The sequence below is a fragment of the Ascaphus truei genome, chromosome 11 (genome assembly GCF_040206685.1).
Source record: "Ascaphus truei isolate aAscTru1 chromosome 11, aAscTru1.hap1, whole genome shotgun sequence".
NCBI lineage: Eukaryota > Metazoa > Chordata > Amphibia > Anura > Ascaphidae > Ascaphus > Ascaphus truei.
In genome coordinates this window covers 33,015,575-33,042,344 of record NC_134493.1, presented here as the reverse complement: position 1 = coordinate 33,042,344, position 26,770 = coordinate 33,015,575, and the positions used below count along the sequence as shown (strand labels likewise).

The window sequence follows — 26,770 nt, the reverse complement described above, 5'->3', positions numbered from 1 at the left end:
GGGTGAATCTTGGGTGGGTTGAATCTTGGATGGGTGGGGATGAATCTTTTGGGGTGAATCTTCGGTTGGTGGGTGGGGTGAATCTTGGATGGGTGGGGATGAATCTTTTGGGGTGAATCTTGGGTTGGTGGGTGGGGTGAATCTTGGGTTGGTGTGTGGGGTGAATCTTGGGTGGGTGCGGGGGGGTGAATCTTGGGTGGGGGGGTGAGTCGTGTCCCCCCCATTCCAGGCGATCAGTTTCCCCCCCTGTCCCCGGTGATTGTTCCCCCCCCCCTGTCCCCTCCGCGTGTTCCACCCCCCGTCCCCTGCGCGTGTCCCCCCCCCCGGCGACTTTGCACTGCTGCTTCTCTACACACAGCTGGGGTGCGTCACTGGTAGGTTCGCCAGACGTCCCCTATAGCCGGGATGGTCCTGTTACCCCTGAAAAGTCGATATACGCAATTATCCCGTATTTTAAGGAGCAACGGGACAATTCAGGGGTGTATGCCGGTCCGAGCGGCAGTGATGGGAGAAGGATGGTGGTGCAGGGGTGGCGCCCGACCCAGCAGTCCAACCTGGAAGTCAATTACAACATCCACCATCTGACACCAGGTTGGGCTCCCCTAGACAGGTAGGAGCTGTGGACTGCGACTGAGCACTTTTTGTGAGGGGGGAGAAATTGATTGGGGGGAGAAATTGATTGGGGTCCGCTCCTTCCACCCCCCCTCCCCAGCGCTCATTCCACCCCCCTCCCCGGCGCTCCTTCCACCCTCCCTCCCCGGCGCCCCCGCTGAGGGGAGAGAGAACGGGGCCCGCGGGTGATGGGGAAAGACGGCGGGGAGGTGAGCTGCAGGTGAGGGGGGGTGATGGGAGGAGCCGCCGGGCCAGAGGGTGAGTGACAGACCAACGGACCAATCAGATTGCCCATAAGCACAGCAAACAAACAACGTGCACAGCAAACAAACAACGTTTTCATTTTTATAAATATAGATACAGTATATATATATATATATATATATACACACACACACACACATATAAAACGGAAATAGCCGTGTTAGTCCAGTTGTGATAGTGCAGAATAAATGAGTACTTCAGTATTAGGTGATACCTTTTTTATTTGGACTAACAATTTATGTCATCGGACAAGCTATCGAGAGTTCTCCTCTCTTCCTCTGGTCGGCAATACTGATTAACAAAGGAATCTATGGCTACAACAGGGCTTGGGGCATCAGAAAAAGAAAAAAAAACAGAGATGTACTGTAGATAAGGTAGGGTGAGAAAGTGTTTGAAGACATAAGAAGGGTGATAAAACAATGACAAGGAACAGCATGGAGGGGGAGGGGATGCTGTGGGGGGAGGGGAAAGGTGTGGATAAAAACATTGGCAGAGAGGCAGGCAGGATAATTACAAACAATTCTGATAGTGTGTGAGAAACCCCATATTCGCATTAAGTCCTCTTGTTTTGGTGTCAAAGAGTCTTATCATTCTGAGTTCAAATGTTTTCCATTCTTGGGTGCGTTTAAACATTCCATTGACGATTTTCATTTTAAAATAATTTATGGAATTATCTGGTAGTGAGAAATGATGTCCCAACACTCCCTACTCCTTAACGTGGTTCCTGGCGCCTGGGCAACATGACGTCACATGACGCCGCGTCTCCAGATGCCAACTGAACCATGTTAAGTAAGGTTTACAGAGGCCTTCGCCGCTTCCCCGGCACTTAATTTAAATGCCTTCGGGAAGCGCGCAGCCTCTGTAAACCCTGCGTCACTTTAACATTGAGTGTTCCATGGTTGTGACTGGCTGTGGGATCTTGGCATACAGTTGTGTGAAAAAGAAAGTACACCCTCTTTGAATTCTATGGTTTTATATATCAGGACATAATAACAATCATCTGTTCCTTTGCAGGTCTTAAAATTAGGTAAATACAACCTCAGATGAACATGACATATTACACCGTGTCATGAGTACAGCCAGATGTACAATAGTTTGTCACTCCCTAGTGGAAACCACAACCGCAGGAGTTTCTTCACTTGCAGGGTAAAGGATCCTTTTAACTTGGTAGTCTGTGTGCAAAAAATGTTGAAGGTAGATAACCAGGAAAGTAGACAAGGCAAAAAGCCCAGAATAAAACTCTGCACCACAAATTCAGAAAGCGACAAGGTCGAGGATAAAGCCATTTGTTGGCGAAACATGTCAGTGTAACGCTCTTCTATTTTTGGCACATTAAATCGTTTTTTTGTCCTCTCCCTTGTCACTTTCTAAATTTGTGGTGCAGCGTTTATTCTGGGCTTTTTGCCTTGTCTACTTCACTTGGTACACACCCCTTTTTTAAACGATATATATAATAATAATAGCATATTCTTGTATAGCGCTGCTAGTTTTATGTAGTGCTTTACTGAGACATTTTGCAGGCACAAGTCCCTGTCCCGTGGGACTTACAATCTATGTTTTTGGTGCCTGAGGCACAGGGTGATAAAGTGACTTGCCGAAGGTCACAAGGAGCCAACACCAGGAATTGAACCAGGCTCCCCTGCAGCAATCTCAGTGTCAGTCAGTGTCTTTACTCACTGAACCACTCCCTTGTAGCCCATGTATCCCCCCCCCCCCGTGTGATTGGGGGTATACGCTATGGATGCTACTGGTACTGCTGTTACCTGTTGGCTCACAGGGGCCTAAGCCTCCGCCAATGGGAGCCGGGGTGATATAATACAATACTCTTAGTGCAACGCCTCCACCTGTGAGGGATCCCAGCGTAGTGGGAGGAGCCCCTCACAGGACCCAATAACATCAATCACACACTGTGTATAAAACAATAACATTTACTGACACAGGTATAACTCTTAACACTCTGATGGTTACTAATAGGTACAACTACCTGTTTGCCTCGCAGGGCCTAAACCCCACACCGTATTCCCCGAACACCGTGTACCCAGAGTCCCCCACCCACCGAAGTGTGACAGCGCTGCCCACTAGGTGAGGTGTACTGGTTGGTGCACGTGTTGGGAAGAAGGTACCTGCCGGGTGTGTCCACACCCGGGCGCGCAGACGCTGTACTTGGGGTCCCTGCTCCAGAAGGGTGATCCCACGTCGTCATCCGCCTTTACAGTGGATGGCTCCCGCTTGGGAGTGATCCACCTTGGGAATGTCTCTTATCTCTGCTAGCCAGCAGAGGGTGACTCAGTCTTATCACCAGTGACTAGGATATCCACGCTTCCTGGCTGTGACCCTCACTTAAGCTGGCTCTACAGGACCGTGTCCCTATCCTATGGGGCGGTCCCTGCAGCAAGCTGAGGGGAGTTGGGGCCTAGCTGGGGCCTCTGGCCTACTACAGGGGCCACCTGCACACCCTACCCTTACTCTGCCCCAGCTCTGACTGCCTGTTCTTCCTGAGCGTGCCAAATGTATCTATCTCCTTGTAGGAGATCTGGCCGCGCGATTGGCTCCCTGGCGTCACATGGTTAGCAGCCCCAGTGGCTGCTGGGTATTGTAGTCTCTTGCGGAGCCCTTTCCTATTGCCGCCGCCTGCGCTATCTCTACTTCGCAGACGTGACTTGGTAATGGCCACCGCTGCTCGCATCTGCGCATGCACAAACTCGGGGAGCCCCGGCGCTACAGAACGCCACATCTGCCCATCCATGATCACTGTAATGGCCGCCACAACTCTTCTGCGCATGCACGAGCCTCCGCACATGCGCAAACCTAACGATAACGAACATGGCGGTGCCCTGCAAAGGTAGCCGTGGGCCAGCCTGTCGCCACCCGCAACAGCCCCCACCGCACAGGAGGTAAGGGTGTGGGAAACGGAGGCCCGGGGAGCCAGAAGGGACCTTGCTACATATATTATATATATATATATATATACACACACACACACACAACATACACGTTTGTGTGCGTGTTACATATTAAGTGTTGCGTGCTACGTAAGTGTTGAGTACGTGTATGTGTGTTATGTACGTGTGCGTTCGCGTGTTACTTGCGTCTGTGTGTGTGTCATGTGTGTTGCCCACGTGTGTGCGTGAGTGTGTGTGTGTTCGCCCCAGGTGGTCCCCTGCTGTCAGGCAGAGGCGCAGCCCCCCCATCTTGCTGCGAAATGGAGGAAACACACAAGGAAACGAAGCCGCTTTTTTCTGTGAATGGGAAGGAGTGGGAGGTGGGGGGAGGTGGCCATGCCGTGACCGACACCCGTCTCCACCAATCACCTGCCGAAGTGGGTGGGGCCCTGCCACATTCCCGCCTGTTGGGGGGGTTGCGCACCCGGCTGCCCCCTCCCACCCCTCCTCCTCACGAACATTGTTGTGGAGTGACGTCAGCGCCAGACGATGCGGGCGGCCATTACTGTGTGATTCCCCCCAGCCACCTGAGGAGAGGAAGAGCGGCCCATGGCGAGGACTACTAGCCAAGTGGTGAGACAGAAGCCGCCTTTATTTATTTATTTATGTGTGTGCGTGTGGGGAAGGTGGCGCTGCTCGGGGGGCGCCATTCTGGGCAGGGAAGGTGGTGGGAGGCTGGGCCTCTCCCCCCTCCTGAGGTGGCTGGGCCTCTCCCCCCTCCTGAGGTGCCTGGGCCTCTCCCCCCTCCTGAGGTGCCTGGGCCTCTCCCCCCTCCTGAGGTGCCTGGGCCTCTCCCCCCTCCTGAGGTGGCTGGGCCTCTCCCCCCTCCTGAGGTGGCTGCACTGCAGTACATGGGCTGACACCCCACTTGCCTTGCACCTATGCCAAGGGGGCGGGGGGAGGGGGGTTAGATGCTGCTGGTTGGCAGTATGCTCACGCTGTGGGATATGGAGGTGACACTTCCCAATTTGCAAACACACCCTTCCCCCCTTAGGGAGGCAATCCACCTCGATCACTGCAGAAATGTCCCCTCTGAGTTGGGGTAGGGCACCCATCTCCCTCTCTTCCGCCCCTCACATGTATCCACCTCACCCCCAGCACCCAGGACATGCAGCCAGGGGCTTTGGTGAAGAATGTGTTGGTTAGGTGCAACAATGGGGTTGTTAGGTGCAAACGTGTCCCCCTATCCTAAAAATATTGGTGGCAGTGCGGGCCTTTCTGTCCCTAAACCTGTCTGCTTGAACCCAGGGGACTGGGGAGGGTGGGACACAATTGCTGAGTTTTGTAGGGGGCAAAGGTTGTTGGGGTGCATTGATGTCATTTTTATTTTTGGAAATTAGTTATAGAATTGCAACATTTGGCTTTTTTATTTATTTTATTTTTGCATCCCTTCAGTCAAGAGAAAATTCAAAGCCATTTTTCTTTTGAATCTAATGGAAATAGGATTGTGCAAATCATGTATTGCTGATTTGTGGGAACCATTCATTAATTCCCTGTCATTTGAAGCATCTTGTGCTATGTGTTTTCAAAATACATTAACATTTATGTGCACTCTTATGTTTGGCACCTTACACAATTTACCTCACAGTTTCGCTGACTAATATATATATTTATATCTCAAATGGAAATATTACTGTGTGCTAATTTGCATGTCTTAGGCCGAGTCCATAGACGGACAGGCCGTGCTGAGGCGTGAGGACGCTCCGCGCTGAGCCCCTGCATCCTCAATGAGGATGCCTTGAGAGGGGGCTCACGCGAGCGTCCGCAGGCATGCTGACGAGTTGGAGGTTTCAGCCGAGCGCCAAGCTGTTGTTCAGCGCGCTGTCGGCTGAAAACCTCCAATCACAGCACAGCAGCGTCAACGTCACGGCGCCGTGACGTCGGCGCCGTGACATTGACGTCAGTGCGTCGCGGGCGATTGGCCCAGCGCCGTCACTGCCCCGCCTCCAACCACCTCCCCCCGGCTCCCTTCGCGCACGCTGGCTCGCCTGCAAGTCCGTGCAATCGCGCTGACTGAAGCAGGCGAGCCTCAGCGTTAGCGCGCCTCCGCTCTCCCCACCCCTCTATGGCCCGGGCCTTAGACAGGTCTGCAACCCTGCTTTTCACCATTATCACCCAGCATACATTGCTTCCACTGCAGCAAGGGATTCTGGGAAATTACATGCAAATGAGCACACAGTGCCACCTTTTGCTTCAAATCCATTTTGACATGGACTTGACATAAGCTTATGTTTGCTGCATTGCACAGCTTTTAAGCACAGCATGGGTTAAGATGCATAGCCAGTAAACCTACCCACAGACAGCCGTTTCAACCTTTTGGGTCTCTTCAGTGTGAGATTGGTTATACTGGCTTTGCAATGTGAAGTTTGGATAGGTATCCACCACACATTAGTTAAGTTATAGGGGGTAAAAAAAGATATATATTGATAAAGGCTCCAGAGGGTAGCCAAAACGTTGAGATGTATATAAAATACATATTTTTTATTTATTTTTTGCATAAAGGTTTTAGATTATGAATGTGACATTTGCATGCGTGTGACAGATACAATTTGGATTTTGACAGGATTTTTTGTGGTGGTTCATTGAGCAAACCTGTTGTTTTCTATAGATAATTTGCTGTTTAATAAATGTTATTGTAAAAACATTCTTGGTATTGATTGAGTACTACGGGTGCATATTCATTTAGAGGAGTTCTTATTTATCGTGTGTGTGTGTATAATAGTTTGTTTTCATGAGATTCAACTTCAGGTACTTAAGCTTAGAAAACAATTGCACTCATGTTATTGATATGTCCACATAATGGCCTACTAATCTCAACACATACAGACATTATTACAATACTTGTATTACACTGATCAGGAAAATGAGATTATATTAACATTTATAATTGATAGTTTGAATAATATTATCAAATACCTGATTAAAGTGTATAGAGGGAACTGGGTTCCACTGTTGCCATCATTTACGGGCATGCTGTCAAATCCATGCCTCTGCAAAAATGAGATCCCCTTATTCCTACACCCATTTTAATGGTTTGTTACACTATCTTAATTATTCTGCTTTAAACTCGGATGTTATTTAGAAAGGTAGTTGGTGATGCAACCCATAGACACATTTTTGTAAATAAAAACAAATATGTTAAAATCTGTCATTTTTATACTAGAAATTAGTCATATTTACACTAAATTCTTGGAAAAGCTTTAAGATACATTTCTAATAAATTTCAATACAACAGGCAGAAATTTGCAGTCAAAATGGTGTGAATGTTGGGGGTGGGGGGGGAAAGGTCCAAGAGACTTGATGAATCATAATTATGCAAACTGTGTTTTTATTAATGTTTTATTTCAGGGCTGCTCAACTCCAGTCCTCAAGACCCCTCCCCCAAAAGGTCAGGTTTTCAGGCTATCGCAGCTTCAGCACAGGTGACTCAATCTCTGATTGAGCCACCTGTGCTGAAGCAGGGTTATCGTGAAAACCTGACCTGCAAGGGGGGGGGGGGGCTTGAGGACTGGAGCTGAGTACCCCTGTTTTAGTGCATTTAGTCCCTTTCACCTGGTTGCGCCAACTGAAACGATGATTAGATAACATCATAAGAAACATGCTGCCTACCTCCCATGCAGATGTGTACAATTTAATTCTATATATAAATGTACCTCAAGTGGCTGCCTGCTTTGTATATGCTCACAGAGACCACAAACGTGAACTTTTTAGGAAATCATTTTAATGATGTGCAGAATATTTTTAAGCCAGGCGATCATTTCTATGCTTCTTTATCAGTATTCTATCCCTTTGAATTTTGTTTAAGTTGGGGACATAATCAGTGTAAAGATGTACATGGCAGAACAATAATTCTTAGTCATGTGGTTTGTGTCCTTTGCTTAAATGTTTATAAAAAGCCTATTCTTAGGGATAGACCTATTGATGCTTCTAGAAATGTCCATGTATTTCTGTATATTGATGCCGTGTATGGCTTTACACTGTGGTGCACCTTCAAGGGACTTATTTTTCTCTTCGTACTACATGTTTACTCTTTGCTGTACTCCTCTACTTCCCAGATAGCACACAGTAACTTTCTAGGGTTAGAGCGAGGTACCTCTCTATTTATCCTTGGCTTTACACTCTGCTTTATTTTTTTGGTGAGCTCCGGAAGTTGTTGATGTTGTTCCTATAACCTAAATTATTCAAGTTTGTTGGATGAATGAAGTTCTAGATTGCCATACCATACAGTATTGATTTTGGTATGGCAAGTAGAAGAGACGCAAATGCATTTTCCTATTGGCTATTAGCCAGCGTTCCAATAAATCAATACCAAAAAGCAATGTTATTCTATATAACATTTTAGAGTTTTGTGTTATACTAAATTTGTCAAACAATAGTAATTATGGTACATCAACATGTATATTTGAATCCCTCACTGCATTCTGGTTACGGCAATCTAATGTGGAATTAAAATGTGTAGCATAAGTGAAAGTATATTGTGTTCCTCTAATCTGTTACTACTTTGAATTATTTTTTTAAGACGATGTCCTATCAAAGAGAGTAATTACAGGAATGAATAAGTGATAGCAAAATTTTGCAGGTTATATAATTATTCATAAAAGCACAGTTTCACGGAAATATTTAATTCGTAGCTTGTGGTTTCTTTCAGAAGGTGTTAAGATAATTTGGTCTGCTTTTCCCATGCTAAAGTGTGTCTGTGTGTCTGTGTGTGTAAAATATACTGCGTTACTGTTCAAGAGTATGTAGATATGTTATGAGGGAGTAGTTCGTTTTGTTGAATGAAATTCGTTAGGAACATACAGTATGTGCTGTGGCTTTAATGTTGGCAATATACATGGAAGTTGCCAAAACAAGTAAAAGCACACATCCATCAAACATCTTCACTACTTTTTTTAATTGTAAGATTTAAATAACTTTTCACATTTGCACTGATAATACAACTTTGAAGATCACAACAAGTAACACGTATGCAATACACATTGTTCTTTTCTTCCTGGAAACTTCTACATAACTTGGGAACGTATACCGAACCAATCACAAAAATGTATTCACTTCCAAATACAAACCTTCTGTATATCTAAGTCAGGAGTCTCCAAACTACCGCCCAGGGGCCACATCAGGCCCCCTACAAGATTTTATCCGGCACAAAGCAACTTGAGATAATATAAATAAATATATATATATATATATATATATATATATATATCCCCATTATATATCATTTCCCAGTGTAAGCATGGCATCCTTTCTTTGTAATTGTCACATTTCTCTTTTGTTCTGAATAATATCATGCTGATTACCCCAAAATGATCCAAATAAAACCTTTTCATTCATTTATAAAATATCTACAAATTATAAAAAGATTTTATTTCTTTGGCCCGTGAAAATGTGTAAGAATATATGATGTGTCCCTCGTACTGAAAAGTTTGGAGACCACTAATCTAAGTTAATGCGTGATCACAATTAAAAAGTTAACGTGCTGTGAATTTAAATACAACTGGATTTTTATGGGAATGTTTTTTTCTGTTTACAGTAAAAACATCTGCAATGGTAATTACATTTTTAGACCAATATTGGCAGTGCATTAACAAGATAATGCTTTGCACATGAAACACTTCCTGATTCACTGTATCCTATTATAACTGACAGGTATGATAAGCTACATGAGAATGACTTGCTGCTATTGAAGTGGAAACGGGTTAAGGCAGTGAGTTGAAAGTGAAAACAGGAAGCTTGAAAGTGTGGATAAATCGCATTATGAGCAACAGGAATAAGAAGAGTCTTTGCAACAACGTTTATTATTTCTATGTAAACATTTTGCAGTTTATTAACCGTTTGACTTGTATATCATTATCATATCAATTATCTCTCCTTTTGCCTCCACTTGCAAGTTCTATTACCTCCCGGTTGTCCTTCTATAGCACTTTTGTAATTGGTCTGTAGACTTGTTAGACTTCAATGCAGACTTTTAATATACATTTTTGGAGATGTTTGTTTTTCTTTTAAATTAACCAGTTAGGTAATTTTTTTAAATGTGCAAATTGTCCAATATTCCTGTTTAGCTATGGAAACTTGAACCTAAAGCTTTATTCCTTTATCTTGTTAAAGCTCACATTCTTTAAAAATTTGCATAAGTTCAAATATTTATTTCCATAGAATAAATATGGGTTCATGACAAAGTATTGCACTACTGTACTTAATGACATAAATACAATGTTCCATAAAACTGGTAATAAAAAAAACCAGTCAGGAGTTACCACTACAACAATGCTTTGAAGAAGTGGTGACATTATTATTGTAAAATACAGTAGTATTTGTGTATTTAATATCTCCCCCCACCCCTTTATTCTTAGACAACGAACCATTTTATTTTACTATAAAAGACAAAGTGTGAATGGGTAGCGTAGCGTCATACGGGTTGTTTACCTGGATTATGGCCCATATTTGCTAAGCAATCTTATGCCTTAAAACACCTTCTTACGCTGGAAGACGCCTTGCATCCTATTCAGGCTGTAAGGTGTCTTAGAGCAGAACACTGCTTTGTAAATATGGACCTATGTATTTAATATTTAGTTATCTGGTCCATCCATCCAGCAGTGAATGAGTTAACACATGGCAAGAGTGCTGCCTGCAGTTAAATAGTTGTAGCTGCCAGTTTTTCACCTTATTACCTGTAATCGTTTGCTCTGATGAGGTGCTGAATTTAGTTCCCCCCCCCCCCTTTTTTTTTTTTTGGCAGGGAAACTGTTAAGATGTTGTAAAAGCTATAATTATTAAAGTCTTTTTAACTGTTGTATTCGAAGGTTACAAATGCACGGGTAATTGCAGTTTCCAATGTTATTGTTGGACACAAAAAAATTACCTTTTGAAAATATGTTGTAATCAAATTCCTGTTGGCTTTTGTATTTGAAATTTGATAGGTAAGGATGTTGTAGCTGGTATATAACCGACAGTGCTGGCTCCTTTTTTCATCAGGAATGTACTGAAGCAAGTGATTTTTTGTTAACATATTTTTGATAATGTTAGTTTGGATTGAGATGGTTCAAACTATTGATCTCCATCTTCCTAATAATGGAAGCAAGTTTTAGGAAATCTGAGTCTTCTCAAGAAAGTTGTGTAAACTTTAGTAGAGTGGCTAGAAACGCTGTAAAGAATATAACGTTACTTGCTACTTGGATATTATATATCGTATAATGGGAAACTGCCTCCTAAACACGTTTGTCTCTGCATGATTGTTCAGACATAGTTAGAAGTGTTCTGTTATATCTATCTATATATAGAAACCTACAATATTCAGATTAGTAATGGAATTGGGGCACCTGGCAATTTTGACAAATATTTGTGTCCTATTTATTTATTGTTTCCATGATTTGTAGAAAATGTTGAAGCGTGTGTATATTTCACTCTTACCTTAACTGAAGGGTTCCCCAATGTCCGGTGGACCTCCTGGTTCAAAAGCGGGAGAGCCTGTTCATTATAGGTGTCCAGTTGGCAGTTCTGGGTGAGCAACTTGGCTACCAGGGCCAGGATTTGACCGGCAGCCCAATAGAAAATCTGTGATATTGTCGGTAGATGACCTCACTGTTTCTTTTGGTGACCCACGGGTCCATGTTGTAGTCCACAGTCATATTTTTAGGAGTGTTTTCTGTGTCAGAACCAACACAAAAGAACTACAAATGTCTTTGGAACCAGGGGTCCCTGGATTTCGGGGAAACACTAATGAGCTCCGTGGGGCTCCCAGGTTCAGATAGGATTGAAAAAAATAAATAAAAACAAAACACCCTAAGCGGAAAGTTACAAGTTGGCATAAAATTCGGAAATTGTTTGCATGACTCCAGGAATAGTCACAGCTAATTGAACTCGCTCACTATGCATTTAAATATATAGATTTTTTTTTAAACTTGTTTTTATCTTTTGTTGGTATGGCGCCAACATATGCTGCAGCGCAGTACAATGTGGGGACAATAATAACTTTGCATGACGAGTACATCTTTATTAAGACAAACTGAGACAATAGGTTCATTATACATTTGTTTTTTGGGCTGTTAATTCCACACTGAGAATTTCCCCTTCACTATCACTAGTACTGTTACTATTGTTATGGTTGAGTAATGGAAATGCAGTTGAAGCAGATTTGTGAGACACGTGTAAGTATGTGCGCTGGCTGTATTTGATGGAGCACAATGTCAGGGAGCCAAAGGTTTTACTATGACATAGTTCAAAGAACATTACATTTCTCTATTTGTCACGGTTTGTTTTATCATCAAATGGCCTTTAATGTTCAGTCAGGATCTGCTGCTGCCTTAATTAGGCCGCGGGCATGATCAGCGTTTAGCCGCTGACCCGCGCTCACGGTTGTCTGTGAGCCCGTGCAGCCGCAATGAGAGCGGCTTTAGCAGGGGCTCGCGCACGTGTAGCAGACAAAAAACATTTTAGTTTCAGCGCTGAGGGGAGCGGAGGGCCGGTCACCAAGCTCCGTGACGTCACTGGCCCGCCCATAGACACGCCCCCTGACGGCACGCGTAGTAAGGCCAGGGAAAGCACCCGCTTTCCCTCAGCCACAGCGCGCCTCCGCACGGCTGCAGTCTCTATGGACTCAGCCTGATGGCCCTCCAATGCTATGTCTCTTCCCCCCCCCCCCCCCCTCCCTTCTGTTCCTGGCTCACTGACATAACTTTGTAATGATATGGCACAATATTACACAATTTCACCTTGCATGATGTGGCCATGTCCTAGATGCCACATTCTTTGACATGGTTGCACCTATTTATGGTACTCTCTGCTTTTTACTTGTGGGGAACACAGAGAACCTTTTTAAAAAATAAATAAAGCCAAGACAATACTTCTTTCAAACCACTACCCTTGCATACACCTGTTAGCAAAGAGCAGCATACCCAAACAGTGCATGTGCTCTCACATTATGCCCAATAAGACAACGTCTCCACAATACCAGCAGCAGTTTTTTTTGTTTGTTTTGTTTTGTTTTTAGTCATGGTCACTTAGGAATGAAATGCAGGTGGTGCTCTCCACATTTAGCTATTTAATATTTTGGAAAAGTTAACTCTTTAGAGGAAAATGTGCATGTCCTAGGATTTTCAGGACAAATGTATGTGGTTTCTAATCAAAACAATGTTCTAGCTGCAATGTTTTTTTGGTTTTTAAGGCAATAGAGCCTATTTAGCAAAGATATATATATATATATAGATATATATATATCTATATATATATATATATATATAGATATATATATAATACTGAGTTAAGTTATGGTGAGTAAAAAAAGTGACAAAAACCCTCCACAGGAAAGCAAATATGCAAATATAGCTGTATGCTCATCTGCATGTCTTAGGCAGATCTGCAACCCCGCCTTTCCCCATTATCACCCAGCATACAGCACTTCCACTGCAGCAAGGGATTCTGGGAAATGACATGCAAATGAGCACACAGTGTCACTTTTTGCCTCAATAACCATTTTTAACATGGTTCCATATATATATATTTTTTGTTTTTTCCCTCTGCATTTAAAACTGGGGCAAAAACCAGCACCAGGAGGAGGTCGTTCATGTGCGGTCACAGTGCATGGACGTCGTCCTAAGTTGCTTCGTGAACCTGCTGAGCAAAAGCTCTCTCAGCTTTAAACCCCCCAGAGTTCTTAGGAAATAATTTTAAACGCAACCACATGCTACAGGAATATCTCCCAGATGCCTCCAAAGAACAAAAAAGGGCTCTGCGCAAGAGTGATGTCGCTTCCTAAGCAGAGGCATCTTGCCAACGGGAGATCCTGGTCATGGTGGCGCCTCGGCTCTCCCACGTGGCATCGAACGTGAACCTAGTACCATAGGAAGATACAGGTATTACTAAAAGAGACCTGGAACATCCGTTTCGAAACATTCAGACCTCACTTCAGTCAGCAGTAGCTATAATAAAGACTAACATGGTCTCATTAGTTCAGAGGACATCGGATTACGGGCACCAAACGGAGGAGATGCTCCAGAGGCAAGCTAACACCGAGGGATGAGGTTTTAAGAAAAGCCTATCGGGAAAGTCCAGGAGCTGAAGGATAGTCTTAAATCTGGTGAAGAAAGAGAGTAGACCGAATTTGTGTATAAGATATGTGCCAGTCTGTTACGACTGAGAACCTCCAGTCTTCCTAAAAAGGCCATTTATGCATCCCATCACCATCGTGCTTACCATACCTTTCTGGCACCCAAGACCTTGGATTAGGGAACACCATGGTCATTCACAGAACCGTTGGTCATTCACAGAACCCTGACCCGTCTGTGAGCGAATGAACAAATAGAGAGAACATTGAGGTACACGACCCCCTCAATTAACCAGTGCTGCAGGGCATAAATCCACCTGAATAATTGTTTGCTGCTTTGTCCGGATGAACAGAGGAGTAAAGGAGCTGGATAATAAATAACCCCTAGTTGGGATGTGGTCTGGCGGCGACTGTGAAGGGTTGTCTGGGGGAAGTCCTAGAACCCACCCAGACCCCATATGTGGGTCCCGCTGCTATATAACCATAACACCTGGGGAAGCTCCGACATTGAAATAATGAATGAGATTACTCACTGATATCTTCAAAGTTGGTCCGTTTTTTTCTTTGTCTTTGCGTGCTCCAGGCTGTGTAGAGATACAAGCAAGGTATCCTCACCGGGGAGGAAAGGAAACAGCGGGCACGGCCGCGCAACAAATTGGCAAAGGCTGGACTGTGCTAGAAAAAAACTTTATTGTAGCATGGCAGTTTAAAAAGAGAAGGGATGGCACCCCCCGCAACTCCTACGCGTTTCACCCACTGGGGGCTTTTTCAAAAAAAAAGTTGATTAGCCCCTGATGAAGACTTTGCAGTGGAAACGCGCGTTGGGTGAATCAGTGATTACTAAGGAGCCCTTGTTGATGACATACAGAGTGGAGGACAACTTTAATCAGCCCAGTACCTGCTGTGACGGCCGTGGAGTGGATGCTGTTGCTGTGAATATCCTTGTCTGACCCTATGACCCAGGGTGGTCTGAATGCTCTCAAACAAAGGCACTTATGTAAGTGGAATACTTTGTGTTTTTAAAATTAAAAACAGTATTATACTATTTTTGCTTCCCCCTTCTTTTGTATATGGATTTCCCCTCCCTCTACATGGATCTGGAGTACCCGTCTGGAGATATAAGTTGGTAACTTCTAATAACCACAACGCTTTCATTTCACGTTAAATACGTGAGTGCAAATTTTATAGAATTCTCTGCATTGAAATTATCTGTTGGAGCAGACAATATTGCAGTATTTTGTGTTTCTACTTTCTTTTCATGTCCTGATGTGATTTGCGCACCTGTTTCTCCTTCGTAAATTAGAAACTGTATAGAAATCCTTATTTTAAAAATATCTTGTCAACAGGGACAAAAGCAGCAACTGTACATTTTGCAAAGCAGGTGGTTAGGCATGATGACTCATTTGTATTGTATCCAGCCTTGGGGAAATTGCAGTGTATATAAGCTAGTTATTCAACCTGTATTCTATCCGGATTTGCACAGACCTGTGCTTTGCTTTTTGAATGTGTATCCACTCCCACCGGTCTGCCACTTTTAATTCTGTTTGTACATTCTGCGCTACATACAGTATTTAAATGTCAGGAACCGTACACATCTATCCAGAATCTTGCAAGCAACAAAGAAATCTGGACTCTATCTAATCTACCTACATACATGTACAGTATACCTACACACATACACACACACAATGTTTGTGTGTATGTTTCAGACTGTTCACTTCCAGCATACTGTTAGGAATCCCTGCTCGAACCCAAGGAATCTCCTCCCCCTCCCCCCCCCCCAATAATACATTAGGTTCTTGGCTGATGTGCCTTTCTCTTGGTCCCTCTAACTTCTGCTAGTAGGGTGAAGTGGAGAGGCACCACTAAATATCACCATAACAGGACTTGTAGGGATTTATGTGTTCTTTTTATTTAAGGTATGTTTTCTTTAAGAAGAGGGAGGAATAACCAGTACTCTACAAAGTATTCCAGTACAGGTAAGTGTTCATGTTTGAGGAAAGGGTGGAAGAAAATGTGCAACTGCCATTGTTATTTTACTTAACTCCAATTTAAAGGAGCAATCCAAATGGCAAATTATGATTATTATTATTTTAATATAGAATTGATGCAGGGGGTCTCTGGAGCTGAACCCCGTTAATTTTACCTCCTGGGACCCCCTACTTCCGGAGATGCATCCAAACTAGGTGCCGGTAGCTGCTCTAGCTCAGAACCTCCCGCGTCACATGGGCCAATAGGAAGCCACACCAATGATATCATAGCTTCCTATTGGGCCGAAGGGCGGGAAATATCTGAACAGCGGACATATTGTGAACCCCAGTAGCCGAGGAGCGCTACTACTGGCACCTAATTCACAGGTAAGTATCTCCAGGAGAAAGGGGTCCCCGGAGCTGAAATTAACAGGGTTCAGCTCCAAAAAACTAGCCACCTTGGATTGCCTCTTTAATTAACTTTGTGGTTCTAGCTAAGCACCAGCAAACAACCAGTACATTAAATGCAAATACAGTACAGCTTTTGTGTAATTACACAATATAACGTGGCTACTAAAATGTCAGCATCTTGATGTTCTGTTGCAGAAACTGTTCATTCAGTGTATTCATGGTTACAAATGTGTCAGGGACAGCCCCCTGTGGTTTTGCTTTGATATAGTTTACAAGAATAGCACAAGCAATCCAGGTGCTTGGAAAGTACCAATTACTTTGTGTTTACTTCACTTTAGTTATGTAGTGTATTTTTGTAATAGATTATTTGCCACTACGAAAATTTCCATTATGTAGGAGTTTCCTGTAGTAAATCTGCTACCTGCTCCGTTTCATGAGCAATTAACTAAAGAAAAACATTTCAGTCGAAATATGGATCTACAGCGGGGGTTGGCAACTCCTGTCCTCAAGGGCCACCAACAGGTCAGGTTTTCAGAAAATCCCTGCTTCAGCACAGGTTGCTCAATCAGTGGCTTAGTCGACGACTCCATCACCTGTGCTGAAGCAGGGATATCCTGAAAACCTGACCTGTTGGTGCCCCTTGAGTACCGGAGATGCTCACACCTGATCAACAGTGATAGTTACACATGTTTTTTATTTCATATGATTTAGAATGTGTGAATCGCTCACTTGCATGATGTAATGTGTGTAAGATGTCATAGATTGTTGCATGAGAGCTTGTTATTGCAGTCTGACATCAATATCACTGGCTGGTGCTGAGAATAAGGCTGGGTCCATAGAGGGAGAAGCCGCGCTGAGCCCTGTGATCCTCAATAAGGATGTCTTTAGATGGGGGCTTCCGCGAGCGTCTGCAGGCGTGCTGTGGCGCAGGGATTTACAGCCGAAACTGTTTCTCAGCGCGCTGTCGGCTGAAAACACCCAATCAGCGCGAAGCAGCGTGTTGACGTCGGCGCTTCGCGGGCTATTGGCCCAGCGATGTCACTGCCCCGCCTCCCGATCGTGTACGCTGGCTCGCCTGCCAGTCCATGGAATCGCTCCTGACCGAGCAGGCGAGCCTCAGCGTCAGCGCGGAGGAGTGCGGCTGAACCCCTATATGGCCTCAGCCTAACACATTAGAAAGCGCAGATATAGTTTTTTATAATGCAAAATAATTATTTAAAAAAACTAAAATAATGGATACTTACCTCATACTTACCTTTGGTGCCTTTGGCCAGGGAGATAAGGTAACACTGGGATTTAGTCCGTATTCACTAACATCAAAGGCAAAGACCGTGCCTCCTTTCTCTTTCTTTCTATTTATTTTTTCATCTTGGCATATTGAGTTAATTACTCCAACCTTTTACTTTTGTGCTTTGTGTAGAAACCTCATTAGAACAGCAGCCTACGGAGCCCTAATATCCTACATAGTAGATGTGGTTGAAAAAAAGACATATGTTCAACCTATACTAAATTTAGACGACAGATACTCTATCCAATATCCCGACTTACAGTATATTGATCCAGTGGTAGCAAACAAAAAACCCCAGTGAAATATCATCAAATTATATCTCATAAGGGGAAAAATAAATTCCTTCCTGACTCCTCCAAGAATTGACAATCAGATTTCTCCCTGTATCAACATCCTTACCATGGTTACTTATTTGGTATATCCCTGTATACCTTTTATTTTTAAAATATGTCAAACTTTTTTAACATATCTATTTTATCTGCCATCACAGTCCCCATGGCGAATGAATAACACATTTTAACTGCCCTTACTGAAAATAACTTTCCTTTGTTGCTGGTGAAATCTCCATTCCTCCAACCTTAAGGGATGACCCAGTGTCCTTTGTACTGCCCTTGGGATGAATAGTTCTTTTGAAAGCTCATTGTACTGTCTGTCCCCAAATATATTTGTATATAGTTATCATATCCCCTCTTAGATGCCTCCTTTTCCAATGTAAACAAATCTAATTTAGCTAGCCTCTCCTCATAACTTAGATTGTCCATCCCCTTAATTTGGTGGGTCTTCTCTGCACTTTCTGTAGTTCCATAATGTCTTTTCTAAGGAGTTGTGCCCAAAATTGTACTCCATATTCAAGGGGTGGTCTTACTAATGCTTTATAAAGGGGCATAATTATGTTTACTTCCCTTACATCCATTGGCCGTTTAAGGAAAGATAAGATCTTGTTTGCCTTTGCAGCTACTGCGTGACTTTGGGCACTATTGCTAAGCCTGCTGTCCACAAGCACTCCTAAATCCTTATCCATCAAGGATTCCCCCAATTTATCCCCATTTAATTTGTAAGTCGCCTATTTATTCTTGTTTCCCAAATGCATAACCTTACATTTATCTGTATTAAACCTCATCTGCCATTTACCTGCCCAAGTTTCCAGTCTATCAAAGTCCTTCTGGAGAGAAATTACATCCTGCTTTGATTTTACTACCATATACAATTTAGTGTAATCAGCAAAGATGGAGACTTTGCTCTCTGTCAACCTCAAGGTCATTAATAAACAAGTTAAAAAGCAGGGGTCCCAGTACCGATCCCTGAGGTACTCCACACACAACTTTAGTCCAACCTGAAAAAGTTCAATTTATGACAACTCTCTGTTGTCTATCCTTCAACCAGTTTTCAATTCAGGTGCATATATTTTTACTGAGTCCAAGATGCTTTGTTTTGTACACTAATCTCTTGTGTGGAACCGTATCAAAAGCCTTTGCAAAATCTAAGTAGACCACATCAACTGCATTACCCTGGTCTAAATTCCTACTTGCCTCCTCAAAGAAACTAATAAGGTTAGTTTGGCATGATCTATTCTTTATAAATCCATGCTGACTATTACTAATCATTTTTGTTTTCCATTAGATATTCCTGAATGTTATACCTGTATTAAACCTTCAAGTAGCTTCCCCACTATTAAAGTCAGGCTTACAGGTTTGTAAGTCCCTGGTCGTGATCTCTCTCCATTTTTAAATATAGGCATCATGTCTGCTTTATGCCAATCTTGTGGTACTGAGCCTGTGGAAATGGTTTGGTTATTACTAAACTAAACTCCTTAAGAACTCTTGGATGTATGCCATCGGGGCCAGGCACCTTATTTACTTTCATTTTATCAAGCCACCTATGAACTTCTTCCTCAGTTAACCAATTGTTTGTTAATATAGAGGTTGTGGCTTCCTCCTACAGGAATACTATTTCAATTTGATTCTTCCCTGGTAAACACAGAGGCAAAGAATTTGTTTAATACCTCTGCTTTTTTCTCATCTCCAATAATCTGCCTGCCCATCTCACACTGAAAGGGTATATTTTTCTAAATTTTTTTTGTTTTGTTATTACGGTACTTAAATAACTTTTTAGGGTTACCTATGAAAGTGTTTTTTTTTTTTTTTAATCTCCAATTATCTATGATTACATCTCATGTATGCTTCAGATTATAGGAAAACGGAGTGCTTTCTTGCTGAGGTGGTTATACAGATAGTGTTGCTTCAAATTTTACAGTGGCATTTGTAAGGTTCGTTTCTCTTCGCTTGAATAATATTGACTCGGTTTAAACCCTCAGATCAATGATCCTATATATTTTTGTTTCCTCAGTATGATGCGATTCCCATTCAGTCCAGTGTGGTTATATGTTCCTGCCCCTCCCCTTCAATGGTGAGAACCCCGTCAGACTCCAACACCCCGCCTGCCCTGTCGACCTGTGGCAGCAGACAGGGTGTCAGTATGGATGTTACAGAAATAGAGTCGAGACCTAGTTCAAACCCCCTGCAGCACACAGGACAACAACAACCTCAACAGTCTCGAAAGAAACGACCCGAAGACTTCAAGCTGGGAAAAATCCTGGGCGAAGGGTCCTTTTCAACAGTGAGTGAATCATTCCACCTTTATTGTGCGGACATGTTTGTGCACCAATTTAATCTAATTTTACATTTACAATGATTCCTAGCGCTTAGAAATCTTCCAGCTTTCAGTGTGTCAGGCTTGAAACTCTTAACACTTTTGTTGCCAGAGGCAGCAAAAATGATGACCAGTGTAATGGAAGGGCTTGTATGTATATATTTATTTATATAGCGCTATTCATGTACATAGAGCTTCACTGCAGTAATACACGTGACATAACCATATAAATAGCAAATAATACAAATAACACATAATGGGAAGAAGTGCTTCAGACATATAAGTAACATTAGGAAAAGGAGTCCCTACTCCGAAGAGCTTACAATCTAATTGGTAAGTCGGAAGAACGTACAGAGGCAGTAGGAAGGTGTTCTGGTAAGTGCGGTGTAAAGTATCAGCCACAGAGCTACTCATATGCTTCGTTAAGGAGGCTGCTTACAATGCAGGCTATTTCAGCACGTAAAGGAATAATTGGAAGTTGCTTGTGTTCTTTACTGTCTGGTTGAAATGGGTGAATTGTATCCGTCTTTCAGGGTTGTATGTTGTTCTCAGCAGTATTGAAATGGTTTGTGCAAATCATTTTAGTATTTAACACAGTGCTGTTTATTATTTCTCCCTTCAGGGCTTTGAGCATTCAAGTGCATATTAGGTGAAATTAGTTTAGCGGTAATGGGGAAAAAGGCAATTGCAGCAGACACAAACAACAAATTAGAGGATCCAAGTTGCTAGCACCCCACAATGCCTTGCATAATGATATGTAATGCATTGTGGGGGGTGGGGGGGGGGGAGATTTTGGGGAAGTGGAGCCGTGATTGACAGCTCCATTTCCGAAGATATTCTACAGCTGCCGCAGTCCTTAAACTCCCCAAATCACCCCCCATTTTCTACTCCTCTTGCACAAGCGGAAGGAGTGGCTTTTTCCAGCCCGGGCTATTGTAGTCCCTTATACTTGGCAGCAATTCCTAGATATTAGGCCTAATTGTTTTTCTCTTGACATATAAATGGTTGTTGTAGTTTACTTTTTCATGATATTATTGGTATTTTGCAACTGATCAAACTTGAGACATTTGTTTGTGCTTTTTTGGACAGGCTCTGTTTTTCAGGCTCAAATATGTTTGCGGTAAAAATCTAGCCAACACATTGCACTAAAATATTAATGTTTATTTGTCTTTCAATCAATTAAAGGTGGTCTTGGCCAAAGAGTTATCAACAGGACGAGAATATGCTAGTAAGTCATTATGGTAAAATAAGTGCTGTTTGGTGAAATTCTATTGCTGTTTTGTCCAACAACAAAAAAAAACACTTGTCACTGTGTGCTCATTTGCTTGTCAATTCCCATAATCCCTTGCTGCAGTGGAAGCACTGTATGCCAAGAGATAATGGGGGGAAAATAGCGTTGCAAACCTATCTTGGATATGTGAATGGGCTCACAAGTGAGATTTTATTTGCTGTATACTGTAAGTTGGGTTTTTTTTGTAACTTTTATTTACCCACCATAACTTTATATAACGTGTGGTTGAATTCTCCCCTTCCCCCCTTCCCCCCTCCCCCCCTCCCAAACAAAAAATTGAAACCGTAACTTTAAAAAAAAATGCATTTTCCCTTCAAGATGAGATTCAGTGCAGTACATTTATTCGATAATAATGTGATATTATGTGAACAAGCCATAGATCAAAGGGGCTGCAAGTGATTCCCAAGGGTTAAATAATTTGTATAATTTTATCTTGCATACTTTTTTGTGTCCTATGTTCTTTTTGAAACTCCGATATTACTTCTGCAGCTATAATGTGCATTGACTTTTGTGTTAAAGTGGAAAATGATGCAAGCCGCACTCATGGGATTGCAAATGCTTTCAACGGTTTATTGCTCCACACTTTCCATACCAAGGTTTTGGCCTGGACCTCTTTATACCTTTAAGACCTTTTTTTCCAAACATTCACTTAAAATATTATTGGGCAATACACATTTGAAAGCATTTGCAATCAGTGCTACTTATGTTCTTTTTCTCTTATTCAGGGCTGACCATGCAGAGATGGGGGTGACCTCAACACAATTTACTGTGGTTAATGTTTGGCGCGCAATGACTCTTGCACTTTGTTTTTCAACTTCATTAAAGGGGCACTTGGTTCTTTTGGACTGGACATATGTGAGAAATACTCTGACCCTTCGATTCATTATGATAAAAAAAAGGAATTTTTTTTTTTTTTAGTTAAAATTCTACAGAAACGACATATTGTGAAGGAGAACAAGGTACCATACGTGACCCGGGAAAGAGATGTGATGTCTCGTCTGGACCACCCATTCTTCGTTAAACTCTACTTCACTTTTCAAGATGTTGAAAAACTATGTATCCTTTCATAATTGGTGCACAGCAACAAAATAAGGGGCCCTTGCTTAAGGCCTAAGTACTTGTAATAACAAGCCTCACATATCTACAGGCATTGCATGGATCTAATTATAAATAACCATCATGAGTAGAGCATTCCAAATAATGTATGCACATTTTTTTTTCCCAACTAACTATTTTTATTCAAAGCTACCGAGCTGTAGTAGTTAAACTGAACACAGAAGCCCCTTTTGTAGCAATTACTGCTGTGGGTCTTTTTGGATCGGTCTCTACTAGCTTTGCACAGTGGAATGGTGACATTTTTGCCCAGTTTTCACAGGAAAATTGATCCAGTTCTGATAAGTTTGGGGATCGTCGATGGACGGCAATCTTCAAGTCTCGCCATAAATGTTCGATTGGATTCAAGTCAGGACTTTGACTGGGCCACTCAAGAACATTAATTCTCTTCTTGTTCAGTCACTCCGGTGTGACTTTGTGCTTCGGGTCATTGTCCTGCTGAAATGTGAACTTCCTCCCCAGTTTGAGTCTTGACTGAACGCAAACAGGTTTTCCTTACACGATTCGCCTGTACTTTGCAGCATTCATTCTCACCTCTATCCCGACAAGCTTCTCAGTCCCTGCTGAAGAGAACCATCCCTATAATATGATGTTGCCACCACCATGCTTGACAGTTGTTATGTTTATGTAATTTATATAATTCCCCCATTGAACCACACTGCAGGATATGTTGGTGCTTTATAAACAAACTATAATAATAATTATAGTCTCCGGTCAGAACATCAAAAAGTGGATCCAGTGCGGAGGTGTGGGCAAAACAATGACTGATCACTGCGCCCCGTCTGGGGGGTGGTATCGCGCATAGGGGTTGTGCATTACACAGCAATAGTGCTGATCAATAGTGGCAGTTATGCAGTTTAATGAATAACCCTCTTAGTGATCTAGTAGTGCACACATAGGGGTGAAAGAGTGTTAATGGTATAGTGCACTGCAACTATAACTATACTCCACTATTGCTCTCGACATATGCACCCTAATTTCAGTCTTTAGCAATAAAAGCATCCGTCTCTGAGACGAGGAAAGAAGTAAAAGTTGAGGGCAAAATATTAGTCACCAGAAAACGGATATTGCACAGTGTATTCAATCGGCCTCAGCCAAAAAGATGGCTGCCACATGTTCGTAACCACTATATTATCCACCCTGGTAGCTGAATCCAATAAAGAATACAGATGAAGGGGTTCACAAATTTAGCCCACTGGGTAAGAGTCCCACCATAGGCTGTCGGGGGAGTGAATAAAGGGAGCGAATTAAGAGTCCTCCAGACCTGCTGCCAGATCCAACTTGCACCGGTTAAAAGGGAATGGCTTCTTTTATTATGGTTATACTATCATAAAGTTGCTAAATAATATGCAACACACACCAGTTATTGTCAATATTTTAAGAGATGACATCACTTTTGCAGGTGGAGACGGTCATTCTTTTGGTCATGTTTTCTTACTGATTTGTGATCAGCCTTTCCGTCTGCAGTTCATTTTTGTCAGTCCTTGCTCGCCTCCCCTCCCTGTGTAGTGTAAAAGTGCATGTTTATTCTCAAGAGTATATGTAGTAGATCAGGTCAAACGTGTTTTAAAAGCTGGTTGTTGACCACTATGAGAGAGGATGATGGTGTTAGAAAGTAGACCAAGAAACGTAGAAGTTGAGTAATATTTGTAATCCATTTGAATTGATCAGAGCTGGGGATATGCTGGTACAGAAACGTAACTCGTTTAAAACACTTTTTGAAAAAAGTTTTCGAATGTATGGTTTCTTAACAGTGCTTTCAGATTTTGGCCTTAGCTATGCCAAGAATGGTGAACTGCTAAAGTACATCCGAAAAATTGGCTCATTTGATGAGACCTGTACAAGGTTTTATACTGCTGAAATTGTTTGTGCTTTAGAATATCTACACGAGAAGGGGATCATTCACAGGTAATGTGCACATGTAAAAAGCATACTGGTGTGTGAATGCTAGAAGCTCGAGTAGAACTTGCATACTTGACAAATGAAGGTGCAACTGTTTGTGAGCTGGAATTTATTTCTCAAATAGAAAACTGCAAATTGTATTATAGTTGCTCTGACTGTACTTGATCTGAACTCTTGGAGATCTATGTACCAACGTAGAGAGAAGTGTGTTTAGACGCACTGCTCTGTTTTGGGGCAAGGAACTAGCACAAGTCAGAAGCGTTTCTTACATCTGCTGCAGTATTTTAGACCTGCACCACTTCAGACACGCAGACTGTGATACATCTCGTGTAACGCCTTCTACGGACACTCCCCATGCAGCAAACTAGCGCAGATGGGTCAAAATTGGCACAAAAATATTTTGATACATTGGTGCAGTGTGGAAATACCCTGGGTTTACTCCCAAATTTGACACACACACACACACACACCCCCCCTTGGATCTTGGATTCCATAGCCAGCACTCCCAACTCAAAGATTACGTTGTACTCAAAGTGCTTAATATACAGTCTCTGGGCAGTAAAAGGTCAATGACACCCCCTCCCCCCCCCCTCTTTTTATGTGCGGGGCCTTGTTGAACCAAAGTGAACTAATAGCAATATTTTGTTTAATTTGTTCCTTTTTTTTTATTATTATTATTATGTGCTTTATATCATATTAGGTACTCTTCTGCTTTATTAATTAGTCCAGTATCTTGAATGACGACTTTATTATAGGAGTGGAAGAAAAAATAAACCATAACCCACACTCCTTCTGTAGTCCCACATGTAAAATGATAATGGGGGGAAAAAAAGATTGGATATTTTTTGTTCAGTCCAGTGTCGCAGGTGTCAAAAAAATTATATTAAAAACTGTTTTCAAAAACTTTTTTTTTTTTTTTTTTTTAGAGATTTAAAGCCAGAGAACATTTTACTTAGCGAAGACATGCACATTCAGATAACAGATTTTGGAACAGCAAAGGTGTTATCGTCAGACAGTAAACAAGGTATGTATCCGATTTCCCCTATCTCGGATGGTGCCATGGCCCGTCAAATAGTTACAAGGATAACTGCCGTTTATATAGTACAATGGAGAATGTTTAGTAAAAGTCAATTTGAAGGTGTATTGCTGCATGGATGGTGCTTATTTAATTACAAAGAGAGTAAAGCATGTCACATCTTCTTTACAGAACTGTTTATCCAGGAGACATGTATACATTCTGAGTAACCGCTAGGAAATGTTAAACTTTCAGAAATATTATGGAAAAAAGGATCTACAGTATTAAGTAATGATTACGGGTACAAATGGGGACTGCGTTGTCTAGAAGTGTGTAGATGTAAAATTTGATGGTGTCTTTTCTTGCGTATCGTGGTCTCATCTCAGTCGGCCATATTTACGAACAGGTGCTAAGTTATAAGGCATTCTGTGCTGCTGTGTATATAACAAATAATTTATTGTATTGACATTGAGCTCTGCAGTGTTGTATATATGCCAATGAATTGATAGTGTTGGTAAATGCAAAAACTCTTTTTTACACGGTCACAGATGGCACACCTGTGAGCATGTGCTTTGTATATGTCACCACGACATACCCACAGCTATCTAGCTGATCCACTTTTCACCTACAATTGTCACTCAAATGAATATCTCCCCTCAATCCGTCACAATATATATCTTGACTTGCTGTCACCATCAAAGACTTATCAAATATTCATTTGCAGGGTCTTTAGTCCCTGTTTACTAAAGAAAATATGCACTTAACACACAAATCTGCTGTAACAAAATGTGTCCGAAAATGTACTTTCCTCTACGACGCGTGCAACAGTTCAATCAGAGCCCAAATAATTACTTATTAGAGTTTTTATATTTAATATACAAAATGGTACAGTGCTTAGGTTACAGAAAAAAGATTACAAGAACATACATAACAATAAATGCAGACCGTTTCTTGAAATTAAAAGGTAAAAGTAAGATTCCTATACATTACCACATAACATGGATCCAATCTTTTCCAAAGAGGTCATTGGAGCATGGAAGATGAGAATTAACGTATCTTGCTGACATCCCACACTCTTCTTTTGAATTCTAAATTTGTCTTCTAAACACATTTGTTTTTAAATCTTAAAACTTATTTAGTGGAAAACAACATAAGCGCACCTTTCTGGGCGTTTCCTTAACCCCCTCTCGTCAATCTCTTTGATTACGTTTAAAAAAACTGACTGAATACAGAAAAAGTCCAATATCTTTATTCCCATAATACTTAGAAGA

The 26,770-nt window shown here is 42.2% G+C and overlaps 1 protein-coding gene across 4 annotated transcripts in view; it reads left to right on the top strand.

The window, feature by feature from the left end:
• The first annotated feature begins 4,245 nt into the window (after positions 1-4,245).
• Positions 4,246-26,770, top strand: part of PDPK1 (3-phosphoinositide dependent protein kinase 1) — a 41,349-nt gene continuing 18,824 nt past the window's right edge. For 2 of the 4 annotated variants that reach the window (XM_075565543.1, XM_075565542.1), the window contains exons 1-6: positions 4,246-4,391; positions 19,876-20,145; positions 21,364-21,406; positions 22,388-22,525; positions 24,346-24,490; positions 25,411-25,508. In XM_075565543.1, the coding sequence (XP_075421658.1) occupies positions 4,368-4,391; positions 19,876-20,145; positions 21,364-21,406; positions 22,388-22,525; positions 24,346-24,490; positions 25,411-25,508 (718 nt within the window). In that variant the 5' untranslated portion in view covers positions 4,246-4,367. Of the gene's footprint in view, positions 4,392-9,467; positions 9,526-15,779; positions 15,840-19,875; positions 20,146-21,363; positions 21,407-22,387; positions 22,526-24,345; positions 24,491-25,410; positions 25,509-26,770 lie in introns of all 4 variants that reach the window. The other 2 variants (XM_075565546.1, XM_075565545.1) reach the window with 2 other exon arrangements.